An 18,454-nucleotide genomic window follows, 5' to 3' on the forward strand; every position below is an offset into this window, starting at 1 on the left:
GGGAAGAGATGTTATCCTGGAGAGATAGTTAATGGTACCTGGAATGGAAAGTGAGAAGACTGAGAGTAGATGCATTCCAGCAGTGAGGAGCAGCAACAATGATGTAATGTGTTGCATGATGTTAATGAGAAGTGCTTTCATTCTATAACCACCGTTTTGATTTTCACCATCACTGCTCTTGATGCTAACAACATTCCTGCCCCGAAAGATGATGTTCTTTACTGCAATCATGGGCAGGACAGTGAGTACCATTGTGATTGCATCATCACACATTTCACAATAGCACAAAAGGACACCCAATTGGTCAGATGACTATGGATGTTATACAATGCTTAGCAAAGTATAGTATGAGTGCGGTGTGAAAAGCTGTCTTCAATGTAGCATGAATACATAAGAATAGAGAAAGAAGAAGATTGTTAACTAAAGCAGCTCCTTGATTTCCACTAGTTAGCTTAGCCATGTATTCATAAAGCCTGAATGGAACTACCTGTTGTATGAAGGTCTGTATCCTGGCAACCATAGCATTGGTCCTGGAATCCAATTGGAATTTCATGTTATCCCTGGCCTGGGGCTAAAACCTCTCCTGAGGTGTTTTCTAAGACACAGCTATGTCACATTTCAAATCACCTATTCAGTCAGACATTTCTATTCTTAAAGCAACAAAATTCCAGACATTGTCTTTCTTTAAACATCTGCAACATTGCCCCTGTTTACTTTGCAACTGCTGGCTTTTCTGGGTTTGACTTGATTAGGTAGCAGCTAAATTGAGATCATCCTGGTTTTGTTACGCTCAACAAGGAACAGGTTTACAAGTTTTGCATCATCACTGAAAAACCTGTAGCCTGCATTTACTAATTTCTATTCTTTCTACTGAGGGTATCCAGGTCTGCAACAGCATGTTACTTCAACACATCTTTCATTCAAAGATCAAATTGACAGCGTCTCAAGAGAAATTGCCTGTTTTACCATTGGCTTTATTCATCTGTTTTCTTTCTTGATTAAATCTCAGTTTTTAATGGTTTTGTGCAAGTGCATAAATGTTGAGTGTCAATATCTATTATCTAACTCTGTGTTTATGAATATGTAATGATGCCTCTCAGAAATTGCCATGTGGGGCGCCCTGGTGGCTCACCGAGTAGGGCGCGTACCATTTGGCTCAGGCCTTCCTGCAGCGACCCGGGTCCGAATCCGACCCGTGGTCCTTTGCTGCATGTCCTCCCCTCGCTCTCTCCCATACCTTCCTGTCTCTCTCTCACTATATCTCTCAAATAAAGCATAAAATGCCAAAAATAAATCTTTAAAAAAAAAAGAAATTGCCATGTGGGAGCGAGTGCCGTCAACCTGCCTTTGATTGTTGTCATGCCTAAGCGCGGCTGCGTGTCTCTTTCATGTGCGTTGCCGCCCCGCGTGTGTTTGCCTCTCATGCCAGAGCGCAGTATAGCCAGCTATCAGAGGAGCGAGAGCCTGCGCTTCCCGAACTTCCCTGACACATGGCAAGATTTTTGTCAAGCTTCCCCTAGAAAGCAGCAATGCTACCAATTACCTCTGTGGAACCAGCCAGCCGTCTCCCCGGTTTGACAGATGACTTTGACCTCAGCAAACATGAGGACCTTCTTACTGCTGGGTCGACACATAGGCCCGCCGCTGAAGGCAGAGGATGGGGGGTTGATGTGGGGATACGGAGGATGAGAGGCTGATTCCCATATTGCCTCCTCCGTAACACTGTGTGAGGCAGACTGGCAGGTGAGGACAGGTAACTTGCCCTGATGACTTTGTTCTGTATGACTACCTATGACCCCTATGCAGTCTTATCTCCCAAACACACACACACACACACACACACACAGAGTGACAGTTTTTTTCTAATGATAGAGGTCATAACCTACTTCCCGCTGGGACCGAGAGCTTGGCCATACTTTCACTGAGCCATGAGCTATAGAGAAGACTGTCAGACAGACTGCAGGACCTGAATGTAGCTCGCTGTGGTCCAGATAACTGATAACAGACATTGAGGCTGATATGTTGCTGTGAAGGTAACAGGAAGACAGTTTTTGTCTCTTCTGTGTAGAATGAGTTAGCATCTAACACTATAGGTTCCCTTTAACTTCATGATGAAATAGATATGACTCAAAACTGTAGTGCTACTGTGAGAAGGAGAGTAAATATGAGGAGCTGCATACTTGTTAAACTATTACCCTCCTAGTAGATATATACCCCAATATACCCTCCTCGATATATCAATGATATATCAATGTGCTCACACAGTGGAATATCTCAGGTCTAAATAAACTGTTAACGTTCATATGCAATGTACGCACAAGGCAGTGTAATCACAACTCTGATGACAATTGGCTGAAATTGGAGCACTGCTCTTTCAAAAAAACGGCACTGCATGACTCTTCATGCTGTTATTAACATTCCCTGTGATATTACACATTGCAAAACCAACCTTGTGTTAATCAGAATAAGGCTCTCAAGCCCTGCGTACCCCACACAGTGACTTGCTCCTTTGTTTTCTGTGCCACTGTTATTATCAAATCCCAGCATCGTAATCAAGCCTCTTGAAGCAGTGGAATTTCTGCAGCTTTGACCCACCAGGCAGAGTGATGAAAATATGCCTCTAGTGTGTGAGCTCATTGTTGTAGGATTGATCCATACTGTGACTACAAATATGAAGAGCACATAACTAGGTAGTATATTTCTCACCTACTGTTATGCTGCATTGCCCAGGTCCTTAGTTCACTCTACAGAGGAAAACTACACAATGCTTACAATTTGATTTACATTGGTATCTTTCAGTCATCTTGTTAGAATACTCATCTTACATTCACTGCTGTCAGATGTTTTTCCTTTACAGCAAATCCAAAGTTGAAAACTCAGAGCATTTTGGAACACTGGACGCTAGAACATTTCCATTTACGTTGATAATGCTCATCCAACAACCAAATAGCTTATAGCCTTTATGAATATATTATCACAATCATTCTGTCTCTGAAGTTTAAACGAGAACATAGAATTGAGAAAGGAAAAATATTACCGTCCAGTGAAAGAGGGTTTGCTAAGCTTCTGAGTGTTTGGCTTTTATGGTGCATGGAGGAATTAGATAGAATAAAGGATAACTACGCCATAAGGTGAAATACCGTGTCTCAGATGATGCCTTACTAATAATTCATTCTGAATGTTGTACTACTTGACATTGCTTGAGTACCTCTAAAACTGAGTTGTAGCTTGTACCTTATAATTTCCTCTCAACAAACAAGTTATTATTTCCCAAAAGGCCTGGAGATATTGATATTTTCTACAATTTAAGCCCTGATTGTCAGATTCATTTCTCCTTCATATCAGCCTTGGGTTAGTTTTGTGTTTCAAGGTTACGATTTGAAAAGGGCTCTGTGCCTGCCTGGCAGCAACTGCAGTGCAAGAGCTGGACCCCATGGTGGGCACCAGAGGCATGAATTTGAAACAGTGTCTGTCAATTCATCCTCAACTCCCTCTCAACACAGTTTGGATAGGAAAATAATGAGGTTCACCCATCTCATTTCACCCGATGATGTTTGACAGAGAATTAAGGAAAGAGACTTGAAAAATTAAATTGCAAACTTTGGACATTCAGCCACAGAGTTGGAGAGCTCTACTGTAGAGGTCAGAGTTCACACACACATGTCAGAGTGGCGACCCTTAGCCCCGGCCAGCTGTCATCACAACTTGCCACACTCCTGGCATCTGGAAGCCACACATTTATACAAATGAACAGCAATTAGTACGTGGCTGCTCATTTGCCCTAATGCGCTCCCCAGACACGACCAGAGATCAAGGAGGAGAGAGCCAACGGGTTTTAACAGGGGAAGGTAAAATACCATGAATACTGATTTGCCACCTAACGCACTGGCCGACCCTCCTCCAGTCAAAGCTCTGCAGAATATGAAGCATTCCAGAGGAGTCAATTTTCTCCTTTGGCAAGCTTGTTAGTGACAGCATACATGCCGCCACTGGAATCATTAGTATAAGGGAGTTCACCATACTGACACTACAGCCGAACAAATGGTCCCTCAGAAGAGGCAGGTAAGGCAACCCCCCTTACGCTGTGGGGGAAGACAGGAATGACTAGCTCCTGCAACTGATTAAGTCACTAGGGGCATCCCAGTCCCAGCCCATTATCTCCCCGCAGCACCGAGACAAAAACTCAAAAGCTCACCTTACTTTAGACCATCAGCACAGGTCCAGGATCATCTTAGCTTCGCTGAACCCTGACCTTATCTACTGAAGCGAAAAATGGAAAAACAACCTGAGATCAGCTTCTGAGAGGGACGCATTGCCCTCCTGCTCCAGTTTCACAATGAAGATGACAGTGACACACATTTGGAGCAACACCTTGGTCCCCTGATCTCCAGACAGATGGCATGTGCCAGTTAGAGTGCGCCCTCAGCTGTCTGCACCGGCCCAGCAGGGAGGTGCTGTTGCTAGACGATCTGCCCATCGACTACACTCCATCCGCCATCAAAATTATATGACCAATATGTTCAGCTTCAGCAGGGGCTTGGGAGAATATGCCATTATGGCCTATTTGCATCATGCGCTGTTCCAATCCAATAGAACAGAGTGTCTGAAGAGCAGAGTAAGATATGGGTAATAACCTTGAAAAATACTGTGCAAGACGACCGCTGTTGTATAAGGAACAAGTTCTGCTTTTAACCATTCTGACAGAGTGTACTTCACCTTATAGTTATATGTTAATCAGTATAGACATCTATCATGAATTTCCCATGGGCAAATAGACCTAATGGCAGCTGATATAACTAGAAAGAGGGAGGACGCTACAGTGGACTCTGAAAATTACCTTTAGTATGAAAATAACTGAGCTGATACTAGTAATTCAAAAGTCGCATATGCATTCATAACTAATATGAAAATTGGCAATGTGATGCAGTACAATTTTCTGTGCTTTCAAGAGCATCACACTTTAAACAAGTAATTACCCAGGCAGCATCATGAAGATTGCTGTTTATTTGTTTGGTAACAGGAAATCCTGGCTGCACAAGGAGAGGCGGAATGCAAATCGATTTGGAGTACCTCCTTCCTGCTCATTACCCCTGCCTGTAAGCTTCACTTTTCTTCAAACCGCCGCTGAAGGGCAGTTTGAAGAAAGGCCGATGGTTTCAGGCACAAAGAGACACCCAAAGTCAACCCAGTCGACAAATAACTGCTGGCGACAAATGCTGCTGGCCTCTCACTGCTCCAAGAAGCTGTCGCATCATGTGCATGAGAAAGCAGTGATACAGCCAGAGAAATGTTAAAACTGTAGTACATCCCTCGGATCTGTATTAGACACACACAAACATGTTTGCATATTTACATATCATTCACACATTGCTTAATCCAGTCCAATCCGTTCTGATCTTACAGACGTTTCTAGGTGCTGAGAGCGGTGGTAGGCAGGACAGAGCCATTTATACAGCAAGCACTGTATAAATGGCTCTCAACCCACCTTCACTTAACAGTCTGGAATTTATGCAAAACATCAGTTAATGACTCAGAGCTTTGATTCATCTTAGGTGTTATCCAGCAAACAGCAGCATGTCAATTTCTCGGTTTAGACTCGCAGCATATACTTGACGAGCACATACATGATAAGCCCAGATGTTAAAAGTAAAATTACCAACTAATCTTCCGCTGGCAATATTTGCATAATTTTACACATGGCTTAACAGAATTAAGGAGACACTTTGCTGCTGTCAAGCTTTGGGGAAAACAACCGAGAGAAGACTCTGCGAACAAGGATAATTAGAAATAAGTCCATGCTCAGGTAAATACAAGACTTCATTACTCAATAACGGCAAACTCTTCATGCCATAAAAGGGACATTATTGCCAGATTAAATGATAGAACCATCCAGATGTTCAGATAAGAGCTGCTAATTGAGTTGAGGCGGGGAAAGTTGGGTGTCCTCATAAAATACGCAAATGCAATGAAAAAATGATGAAGTTCACACTAAACAGTTGGTCTCCATTGTTGCGGTGTTTTCGCCCCTTGCAAAGCTGGTCTAAGCAGAGCACCCTGCCAGAAAATACAGCTGTGTAAACAGATAAGGGAGAGATAGGAAGAAATTATTGGGCTACCGTGTCCTATGACTCACACACACTGCCCTCGTGTCCTCCAATTTAGCAGCTTAATGGTGCATTAACGTTGAATATAAATGAAGTGAAAAACCTTTATTGTTTGGTGACAGTATGTAAATTTGCCTTTGATTTCCCAGCTTGATGTCATAGAGCGTTATATTGTCCACAAATAGAATGACTTTCTGTTCCGAAGTGTTTCATAACTTGATTAAATATTTCCTTAGTATCTTTGTAAACATGAGTATACGGTATACAGTATACTGCTGTGAGACATGACACATGATACTGATGCAACTAACAATGTTGAACACTGGGGATCGTGTTAGGCAAGGGTTTACCCTTTAACCAAGCCTGTTTATCAAAAGCACTGTGTAAATAAACTTGACTTGACCTTCGTGGTTAATAAAAGTATCACGTTAGCTGAAGAGAATTACCTTTAAGTACAAAGAGCTTATTTAAAACAACAATCGATTTCAAATGACCCAACACACAGCCAACACAGGCCCTGTCATCTCAGAATGACCAGTTGAATGAACCAGTGCCAATAAGTGGCGTCATGGGAAAGAGCGGGACAACAGCAGAGATAAACAAAGATTGGGCAGACAATAGAGCCACCTGCCTCTTCTCTGCCTCCAGCCACTCGGTGCTGCCATGTGGCTGTGGACCTCAAACAGAAAGACATTGCTTTGGGCAACATTTTGGGCAATATACACAGGCAACATTCCCAGCAATGGGAAATGAAGTGAGGAGAGGAAAACAAATTCACTCCAGTTTATCTAGGAAGAGAGAAAGTGTTGTGTTACTGTATCAACAACCAGTGAGGCGACTCCTTGTTCAATACCGGCTCTGTGGGTCAGAGACTGTACAGTAATGAACAAATACTACTCACATCAGCCTCTCTGAGTCCCAACCTTGAGTCCTAGAGACACCATAGCACTAAAAGTGGTTGATTATGACATAAGCACAAACAATACGGATGAAAGAGGTTGTGTATCAGGATATTGATGTAAAAATGATAATTTTCTCTGAAAATGTTGCATAGCTCTTGTGCAGAACTTAACGGAGAACAATAAATGCATTCTAAATTTCAGCTTTCAGGATGCACGTAACACTAGAAAAATGTCAAATTGGAGGCCATTCCATGCTAGACTGTCCGCCTCACGACTTTCCCATGATTCACCACGTGAGTGATTAATAATGATTGTAATTTGCTGCAATTAATGCTCTAATCCAGCGGTGTTCCAGCTAATGCAAGCTGTTCACTGCTTTTTCCTCTGAAATCTTTTTGCATCAGCTCATCTTAACGCGCCGAGTCTCCAGCACAACAATGACATCACACCGCTCTAATCACCCTCGAGCCGCCGGGGAGGCGTCCTGGCATGACTCTTCTACCTCAGCGACACACAAAGAGAGGCTGTGTTGCCGCTGTGGGTGGCCATTACTCACTCCCAGCATGGCAGGTGTAATCACCCAACCCTTTCCGAGCATCCTCTCTGTTTGCCCAGAGAGGTCCTGCCATGGGGAAAGTGGGGCTTGAATCCTAAAACACATGCAACTTTGTCACAAAGGGTTTGAGAGTGCGCATTTACTTTAGACTTTTTAATGAGCTAATTCACTTTTGATTACCTATTAGGAGAGAAAGAGCAGCACAGCTTAAGCCCAGGATGGGCCTCAAAATTGAGCCTCTTAAATTACCTCGCTGTTATTTACTTTGATAAAAGCGTGTGTGTGTGAGTGTGTGTGTGTGTGTGTGTGTGTGCATGTGTGTATGTGTTGACATGTTGTTCAGTCCTGTGGCTTGAAAAGAATGTCTCTTTTCAGATGCTGCAGGGATTCAACACATTGAATTCTCTAGTCTCATTATTTTTAGAGCCACAGTCTGGCCATATATATTGGGGTGTATTCATTTAGGGTTGTGACAATATACCTGATTCACTTTACCATGGTGAGAATAAAAAAAAACAATAAAGGAAGTTACTTTACTATGCTTTGGCACTAATAGCATATTTCCCCAATCATTAAGAGATATATTTTTGGCTGAGATCACTGTCATGAAAATTTGATGCCGGATCATATCTTAGGGATTGTCAAAGAGTTTGATTTGTACATAGAAAATGGGCATTTGTAAATTTTCTTCTACCAGACCTCAAAGTGCAGGTCTGATTCGCTCCAATGTTGATGAACATAACATAGAAAACACTCTTAGCCTAAAAATAAACCCAAGATTTAGCTGTCTCTTAGTCCTTGTATCGAGTGCTTCGTTAGGGTTTTGGGGGAAAAAAAAAAAAGTCTTAAGTACCATGTTTTGTCTCTGATGGAGTGCCAGGTCTGTTATTACTGTTTGGATTACAGATTGGAAAATTAAGCATTTCCCTTTTCAAAAGCTAAAATTACAATCATCTGGTGGGAGTGAGAGAAAGTCAAGATCACCTCAAGTTTCCCAATCGGGCTTTTAACTTCTACTTTTTTTCTGCTTATGTGTTACTATGCATATCTGCTATCTGAAGACAGTCAACAGATAGGAAGTTAGGCCCACAGTATTTTTTCTATAAGGATAAAAATCACATTTATTGAATGGTGTTTTATATTCCTCATCCACTATGTACCACTCACATGTAAGCAAACACTACACTCTGATCCGAGCCACAGTGGGACTATGCATTATGAATTCTAATTTGTTGCTCTGTTACAATACAGCTAATCTCATCAATTCATTAGCATCCTATGGAAAAAACACATGTAGCGACAGCAGGCACAGATGCCTGTAGGCAAGCGCTGACAGTTGATTATAATTGGGTTGGTTCTAGTATGCCCCATGCTTTCACATCACATCAAGAGGAGTGGCCTGAGAGATAGTTAATGCTGGATGGCTGCTACTTCAGACTGGTACTCCCTCCCTATTCTCCCTTAACACTACAAGGGAGCTGCGGTGTATAAAAATAAAATACGCTCGTTGCTATTTTTCTGGATCTGAGGCTCTGAACATCATGTTCAAGCCTTTCTAAAGTACCATCACTCAAAAAAATAATTCTTTACCTGAACTTAATTGAATTATGTAAAGGATTTCCACACAATTTAATGACTTTCTCTCAGCATAAAGTAATTTTGCTGATTTAACATAATGTAGTAGTATTGGCTAAACTTAATTTACTGTGGCTGTTTTAACTCAACTTAATAGGGTTGTTCGAACTTGATTTACTAGAGTTGGTCTAACTTATTTTACTGATGGTGGTCCAACTTATTTTACTACGGCTGGTCTAATTTAATGTAGTAGAGTCAGTCCAACTTAGTTTATTGGTGTTTTTTTTAACTTGATGAAGCCATACTGATCCATTAAGAAAACTATTCCAGAGTGGAATTAAATCATAATGTATCATATCTTAAGACATAAACTGAAACTAGGTCTACAACCTGCTTGATGTCAAGGGTGGAAATATAACACAAAACAGAATTTTGTTGCAAAAAAAAAATTGTAGATCATAAAACAGACTGAGCAAGGATTGTACTGCGCGGCAGTTGCTAACATATACACACTGCAAAAAGAAATGAAGAAATGCAATGCTGTGTAACTTCCAGATATTTAAAAACGTACCCAACAATAATCAAAAACACTCAGTTTCACTAAGAAGTAAAATCCATTACCTAATTTCAGTTTTGGCTTAAGTGACATGGCAAACACAAGCCAGGCTGTAAACATCTTCCAACATAGAAAAAACAAAGTGCATTACTTTTCTTTCAACACTGTCAATAGAATGGATCTCTATATTTAACACAAAAAAAACCTTCAATCATTAGTGCAACATAGGAATGATTTTCTCAAAATAAAAAAAATGCAGTCAAGTGCATAGCTCCACCAAGGAGGGCCCCTGGATATGTACTGTAACATGGTTAACATGTCAGAAGTGGCAAACTTATTCTGAGTTTTAGTTCAAGTGAAATGGCAAACAAAAGCCAGGCTGTAAATATTCCAACAGAATCTTCCCAGAACTCCACCTTTCTTAGCGTACACCCTCATGAGGTCTTCTGAGAGTAAATCCAGCCTTGTGAAGAACTTTGACTGCAAATGGACTGTTGTTATTCGCTTGAACTCTGCATTCACCTTCATGAATATAAATCAAAGAAAGACAATAGTACACAAAAATCAGTTTGGTTCATTAGTTCCTTTTAACCACTCAGCCTGTCATTGGTTAAATGCAAACTAAATTATATGTTATGCATACAAATGTGTGCCAAAAGCAACTGTTTCAATAAATTCTTATTTCAATGTACTACTTCTGAATCAATTTACCAATGTCTTTTAATGTGTCCCAATATAGAGCAATAGCAAGACTAAGTAGACTAAAGCCTCACAAAGCCATTTATGTGCATGTGAGTGTGTATGCATGAATGTGTGCAACCATTCGTGTATTAGAGTATGTGTGTGACTGCTTCATCAGCCTATCAACCATAGTGTGAGCAGAAATAGAGAAATACAAACAAAAAAACACTGCAGAGAGAGTTTGCAAAAGGCTACAGGGGATGTTCATCACAAATAAACTTACCTCACTCACTTGAAAGAGAGCTGGCCACCTCATTTTGGAAATCCGCAACCATGGGTGTATCTTGAACGACCTCTTTCCTTCTTTGAGCAAAAGTCATGTCCATCATTGCTTTCACCTTGTCCTCATTGTTTCTTTTCTTTACTTCGGACAGCAGGTCCAATCTCATCTTCTCTAGTGTTTCCACTGTTTCACGTGAGGGATAGTTGGGGCAGTAGTTGACCTCAGCTTTTCTCGGTTTCTATATATCATAGGCAGGATTGTATTTGCCATCAGCTTTGTGTTTCAGGGCATTCACTGTCACTTCAGGGCATCCAAGCTGCCTAAGCTTTGTTCTGTAGTTACCAAGTTTATACTTTAAGCTTGCCTTCCATCCACTGTATCCAGTGACTGAAGCTGGCTCCCTTAAACATGGATGTGCAGACACAAGGGCTTCAGCAACATCATTAAACTCACAGTCAGAAGGGTACACTTTGTACTGAATAATCTGTTTAGGATCAGGATTCAACCAAGCACCTCTACAAAAATCAAAACTAATATTTAAAAAAACAAATCAAAACAAAAAAATATCTATATTTAAATTTGAACTTGATATTTTTATGCTCAAAATTAAGTGAAATAGTGAATATAAATGCTTAAGGCTGCTTGGGACAGCAGTATGGCACGCACCTCAACTTCAGAGAGCCTTGGAGGAGCTAGAATGGCAGGCAGACTTCGGAGCCTTGGAGAACAGAACAGCACACACTCAATATCTGTAGGAAAAAGCAAGAGTCAATCTATGCCTTTGCATAGTGTATAATAATGAATATCAAATTTTACCAAAATGCTGAACTCTGACTATCTTTAATTTTAATGTATCTTAATTTCACGTGTGCCACGTGCAACTAAGAGCTCCTTAGGAAAGCAGTTTGGCGCAGAGAGGAGCCAGAGTGGCATGCAGACCAGAGTGCTGGCCTTAATTTTAATTCGTTTTAATTTGACGTTAGATTATTTAGCACGGTGGAGCACAGTTAACCTTAAATTAAGAACTAGTTCAGATATCACCTCACTTCTAGTGTTGACTGTAACTTGCTATTGTGGAGGCAAAACAGGTAACTTGCGTGACACGAATCAGTAACTAATAAAAATACGATATTGGTATTGTTCATCTGGTGTTAAACTTACTAATAAGAAGTTGTATAAACTTTACTCACGTCTTCAGTCATGGATGTCGAAAGATGAATTTGTCTCCTCGTTGGTCTCCTTGACTGAAGTGTTCCCGTGTGTGAAAAGTGTTTCGTGTAGCCTAGTTGTACCAAAGCTGCTTACACTGGGAAGACACACCACTCTGCTCTGTGTCAATTCTATTGTTTCGCTATTTACAGGTGCGCCTAGTGACCATTGAGAGTGGTATGTCTTTCTCAGGGGGATCGTCTTTGGTTGAGGCCACAGTGCTGCTGGCCACTGAGCCGGCGGGCCGCTCATACACACCAAGTCCATCCTTTATCCATCTTTCAAGTTCAGATTCTGCCAAACTCCTAGAGAACCAGTTGTAACTTTGTTATAGCTAGTAGCATCTGCACAGCTGCACGCCTGCCTTGTTGAAATAGCTCCTGGTTCAATACAGAAGTTGTCAAATACACTCAAGTATGGTTGACTGAGCTTGCCAAGACCCTAAGGAAGTTTTCCGATGTCCTAATTTGATTACAACATTCCCTAAGCAAGTGCAAGGAATATGAAAGCAATCCAGCAGTGTGTAGGCTACTATAATAAAGTGGTGATATCCTATAACACATAAATGAATCAATGTGTGCAAAATACATCTAATATAGGTGGAGTGCAGGCATCATTTACACTCTAAGCCAATGCTACATGTACAAAATGAAAGACATGCCAACATTACGACTGGGCCTCCATTGTAAATCTATCTAAATTCTTGGCATAATCTTAGAAGTTTGGTCAGATCTTACAGGTGTTGGCTCTGATGCTAGGTAAGCATTGCAGGTGCTGGTTCCCTATGGCAGAAATTAATCTTCATACCCACAGCATTGTCCACTCTCTCTTGCAAGAAGTCTGTTTTGCATGTAAACAATGCAGCAAAATAAGCTTGTAAATGAGACTTCTGATGGGATGAAAAACTTGCAAAAAGCGAATTTTCTGCCCCTCATTTAAACAATCAAAAATCCAGGTTGAGGCTTTAACTAGACTAATAATTATTCCTTGTCAACAGGGAAATGGAGAACCAATGTAATGCATAAATGTAGCCTCTGAGTCGAAAGCAATAGAGCATTTCAGATTGCAAAAGCAAGCACACCAAAAAGAAAAACAACATTCATGATGGTTACTCAGCCTGAGAGTATCTAAAAACTAGATCGGTAAAGCTGATTTGTTTCTTTGGTAATAGCCGTATAAATAAATAAGATCTACCTCCCACGTCAATGAAAATCATACAGTCGACCCTGACACTTGAAATTTTGGGTAAGATCATCCTAATTTGTATTGAAATAGATATAAATTGATTTGACCAAGAAATATGAAACATGTCGCAGTTACCCCGCATTCATGTAGCATTAGGTGGCACAGATCTGATCTTCAAAAATGAAAAATAATACATCTTATTTCCTGCATGAATCCAGCAGCAAACTAAGAACTTCCTGAATCACATGAAAATAACAGGACTAGCCCTTTAAAATTTATACCTGTACAATACATAAACACAGTGTTCATAGACCAACGGATGCATCCCAAGAGGTAGCCTATTAAAATCTCAGGATGAATCTTAAGTATGCATGTGATTAATACACCACTGCTACTTCATACAGAATGGGACATACAACAAGACTCAATTCAAATGTGACAGGGAGTCATGGTTTACTTGACATAAACTTTTGGTACAATGAATACCCATTTTGATCAACTTAATGCAGGCGAGCTCCACAAAACGTTTTCCAAAGATGCTGGTGTAAGAATTAGCCTTAAAGGCAGAATCCTTCTTGTATTCAGTGAGCAGCTCTGACATTTTTCTGTCTTGGTAAACTGAGGGATGAAGTCAGAGTTGAACCACACAAGGATCAAGTACCAGGACACGTTATGAATACAGACACAGTCACTGTACTTCTGGGTGTAGGACAGTTTAAGACAAACTTGTAAGGCAATTATAAACTATACATTCTCTGGGGGAGGGGGGATGTGGGTGTATCATTTAATTGAATCAATTCAATTCCTTTTAGGTAATTGAATTCATAATTGCTAAGGCCATTATGCATCAGGGAATATTGAGGATTGTGGCTTTAAGGCATTCACATTGTTGTAGACCTGTTTTAAAAACATGTGGACCTAAAGGCATAATTAAGTAAATGACAACATCCTGGTGTAAATTATAACACGTGCTTCAATTAAATCTTTAAACAAAAATGAGCGCGTAAAGGTTTGCTATAGATCAAAGCAGGGTATAAAATTTATGTTTGGTAAAAGCTAGTCTACTTGCAAAGCAATGATTGTGAAGAAAACCGTCAAGGGAGCGAGTCAGACGGACATCACTCAGCGCCCGGTTCACTTTTAATCTCCTCCACACTGTTGAAATGATTGGCTAGCTCGCGCAACACGGCTGTCCTGCCCAGATGGTCGTTCCTTCTCTTCTCCATGATCATGTCCTCCAAACTCTGAAACTCCAGTACGTGGGAATGTTTCTCGGACAGGAATATTTTCAACCTGTAGGGCTGTTTGCCTATCCGTATCTCTCCACCCATTTTGAACTCGCGCTTGCCGAACCTGCACCAGGCGGCGAAGCACTCTGAATTTCTCCAGCTCAGCTCTCGGTCCTTCAAGCCGACTTGCTCCATCGCGTTCTGCACGGCCACGTCCGGAGCGAGAGGCTTGAACCTGTACAGATCGTTCACAATCCGACACCTCCTGCCCTGACTGGCGTCTGTCAGAAAGCTGTTCTTCACCTCGGACCGGTGCAGGTGCACCACTTGGAAGTCCCCCACATACACGGCCCAGTGCGGGTACTGGCCGGTAGCCACGAACTCAACCAAGTCGCCCGCTTTACATTTATTAAGCAGATTCTCCGGGGAGTAAGCCTCCAGGTCGGCGGACTTGACGCTCTTCTCGTAAATGCATTCATCTCTGTTGTAGACGGCGCACTCCACCTCGTCGCGCTTGTCGTAGTGTTTCTCTTCCTGATTCTGGTCCTTGTCGGTGCCGTTGGCGGCACTGCCATCCTCCAGCTCGTCGTCGTCGTTGGAGAAGATGTAAGAAACGCCGATTCGCGGGCCGTCCTCCGTGTCCACGCCGTTCGGGTCCACCGTGGGAACTTCTGCGTAACTTAAATGAGATAACTTGTCCACCTGGTTTCCCATGCCGCCGCTGCTCCCCGGTAGCAGCCTGTAACGCGATCTGATGCTGAGCTGTTACCAGTCGCCAAACATCACCAGCGTCTGCCAGCGGCGCACAAACCTACATAACAATAGAGGTCAAAACTTCCTGCACCCGGCGGAATGGGAATTTATCCAAATTACGCATAGGAATATCTCCAAACTGTGACCGCGAAGGCAGCCTGTTGGTGATCTATCAACAAGTGGAGTCGGGAGGAAAACGCGAAGTGGTTTTAAATGCAGCGAGGAGAAATATCCTCCAGGTGTAGCCTCGCTCCCGGAGACTCACCTGACGTTTCCCTGCGTAAAGTTCCGTCCGCCGGCTGCCACACAAACAGAGAGAATTACAATCCAAATCCTCGCCGCACAGGAGCCACGATAGGTATCTGTTCTCCGCCGCAGATAAGGTAGTCCTGTAGATAGCTTCCGCAATGTACAGCACACATCCGACGGTGAGCTGACTGTGTGTTTAGAGGCAGATCTGTGGCTTGGCATCGCCACGGCGACTGTACGATCTGCTTTTAAAGCGGAAGTGCGCGCTATTTTCACGACCGCCCCTTTAATACCTGCATGCTCCTCATCCCCACACACACAACTGCGCTCCTGAATGATGTCCCAGAAATAAATGTTCTACTTTCCATTTATCAGCAATTAAGATATAATTTATTGCCCATTTTAGATACAGCTTCTTCATTTGATGCACCTTGGCTTTTCACTGTGGAAGCTGGAATACAAAGAATATATATTATAAATATATAATTACCATCACGAAAAAAGACTGTAATATTTCTAAAATAGGGAATATTCGGTGTAGTCAATAGCGGTTTATAGCGACCTTATATTATTTTATAATGTTCTTTATCTCCTATGGTATTACTATAATATTCCTATAATATTCAAATAGGGACTTGTAGTTTTTCTGTAATATTTCTAGTATTCTTCTAAAGGCTTGTATGAATAATTAGGAATAGTTATTTTCTGTAAGGGAAATTAGCCTACTTTGTGTGACCACGAAATCTCTCAATTTATCAAAATCTGATATTAAGTAGGATAATAATTTGCCCCTTTTAGATGACAGTTTCTTTGATGCACCTTGGATTTTCACTTTGAAGTGGGGGGAAAAAACTTCCATCCAGAGGCTAAGTAGCTGATTGGAGACAAATCTACTGGATGACAGGGGGAAAAGGTTTCCAACATCTGCAATGATATTTTACTGTTTTGACCACCTGTCTGTCCTTGGGTGAACTGCAGCCGCACAGTCATTTGCTCGCTCTCCTCTCCTGGTGGGACCGTAATGTCTCCATTACTTTTGTAGTGGCTTCTGGCCTGCCTAGACTCGCTCTCAGTCATGGGCTATTTTCTCACTATATCCCACAGGCAAGGGGAATGTGCACAGTATGCCCTAAAAACGGCACACTGCAGCAGCCTCTCGTGAAAACACCTGTCCTGAAAGTGTGGCTGTGAGTGAGAGACTGGAGAGAGAGAGAGAGAGAGAAAGAGAGAGAGAGAGAGAGAGAGAGAGAGAGAGAGAGGGAGAGAGGGGAGGATGAGAGTAGCTGTGGGGTGTTTGTTTGACATTTGACAGGCTGCAGAGGAAAACATGACTGTTAAACTCTGTGAGTAAGACAGAGAGACAGAGAGGTGTACTTTGTTAACACGGAGCAGAGCTTGACCCTGACCTCCGTTTCGAGCCTGGTACCCACTAGAGAGACGGGTTACAACCGACTGCAAAGTCTCCCTCCAGAAGTCATAGATACAGTAGATATGACTGAGGACGTGTCTCAATAGAAAAAAAATACTCTCCTTCTTATCCCTCCCTCTGTCTAGTCTGATTTCAACAGACAGGATGTCTTCAGGTGCCACAACGGAAAGAGAGAGACAGATTAGGAAGGAGGCCACTTTAGACTTTGGCAAAGCTCCCTAAGACTATGCATGTGAATTAAGAGACTGGGCTTGGTTAGAGCTACACAGGATCAGAAAATGTGATTTTCAACTCTAGATAGATAGATATATAGATAGATAGATAGATAGATAGAGAGATAGATATAATTTTATTTATGTGTCACTCCTCAGCATACGGGTCAAACAGAGCAACAAACACAGTACCCCAATAAAAAAGGAGGTTGAGGACCACTCATTTAGAGTTATGAGACACAGGCTAAAAATAATACACATAAAAAAAATACTAGAATATATATATATATATATATATATATATATATATATATATATATACACATACACACAAATATACACACACATAGGTACATACATTCGTACAGATACATTGATACACATATACATACATACACACACACGAAAAGTAGAGGTCATATTACACACACACAAACACAAAGAATAAAAAACAATCTTAGTATTGCATTATAAAATTTAAACACTCGTGAATGAACGTCTTCTGTTAAGGATGAGGTGGCAAGCTTTGGCACATTCGTTGATACAATATTTACCAGCTAAAACACAATTTATTTAAATCACCGTACCCATTAAAATTTGCAACATGGTTTGAAAGTTGAAAAAAAATAATTCAGAACAAATGTCTGTATAGAGTTCACAGTGTAAGAGTACACGGGCTTCTGATTCAATAGAACCATTATTCCATTACTATCACCATTACCCTATGTAATCTAGATTGGATGTCTTTTCTTTCCTGTTTAGTCTCTAATGGAAAGATTCAATCTGGGTCACAGGGTTCAAATCTGTTATTTTTCTGCGTAGATCCAGCTCTGGACTGTGCCAAAGTCAAGATGGCTTCTGAAACTGACTTGCATTTCTGTTTTGTATGAGTGAGGAAATGATTGGGTTTAGTTCGGCATTACTGAGAGCCCCATAACAGAAGTTTTCTTGTGCTCCAGGGAAGTTTGATTCAAAAAGTGTACAGCTACAACAGATGACACCAGGAGGGAGATAAACGACAACCCATCATGTACTGACCAGATAACAAGATGCAACATGATTCATTCGCAGCTGGAACATTGTCTGAGGAGAAATCTCATACTTCCAGTTTGCAGACTTGAAATGAGGTAAAGATGGCAAACACAGATATCTAAGCAGCAGAATGGCAGTGCAGTGTGTAAGAAGGCACTATAATTTCCCCGTCACCTTCACTGACCTTTCATCACCGTTGGCTCAGGCTGTACATCCATAACCTAAAGCTTTCTTTCATCACATTCCAGCCTCAAGTCGTGCAGCACTAGTTAGTGGCAACAATGCATGTGATGAAGTCAAACATAATACATCCGCATCTACTCAGGAACATTTTCATATCAGTGGAGGATAAGGTGAGGACATAAGGAAAGAGACAAAGTATTAGAGCCCATTTGACTGCTTATTGGAGCCTGTTATCCTCGGGTGGTGTGACCCAGTTTATGCCCCTGGTGCCCCCTGGTGACACACTGTAATTTGTGGTGCTGGGAAATTACTGGAG

The 18,454-nt window shown here is 41.6% G+C and overlaps 1 protein-coding gene across 1 annotated transcript; it reads right to left on the reverse strand.

Annotated features, from left to right (window-relative positions):
• Positions 1 to 12,858: 12,858 nt before the first annotated feature.
• Positions 12,859 to 15,474, reverse strand: lratd2a (LRAT domain containing 2a). The gene has a single exon (XM_071522007.1). The coding sequence runs from the start codon at positions 14,992 to 14,994 to the stop codon at positions 14,170 to 14,172; it is 825 nt and encodes a 274-aa protein (XP_071378108.1). The 5' UTR covers positions 14,995 to 15,474; the 3' UTR covers positions 12,859 to 14,169.
• Between the last annotated feature and the right edge of the window lie 2,980 nt (positions 15,475 to 18,454).

Source organism: Centroberyx affinis, unplaced genomic scaffold (genome assembly GCF_046629955.1).
Source record: "Centroberyx affinis isolate AG114_WGS23_722 - 3 ecotype Tasmania unplaced genomic scaffold, CSIRO-AGI_Caff_v1 ptg000949l_1, whole genome shotgun sequence".
Lineage (NCBI taxonomy): Eukaryota > Metazoa > Chordata > Actinopteri > Beryciformes > Berycidae > Centroberyx > Centroberyx affinis.

Bases quoted from the DNA above. Each gene is read 5' to 3' on its own strand.
- lratd2a (XM_071522007.1), bottom strand. From the start codon at position 14,994: ATGGGAAACCAGGTGGACAAGTTATCTCATTTAAGTTACGCAGAAGTT.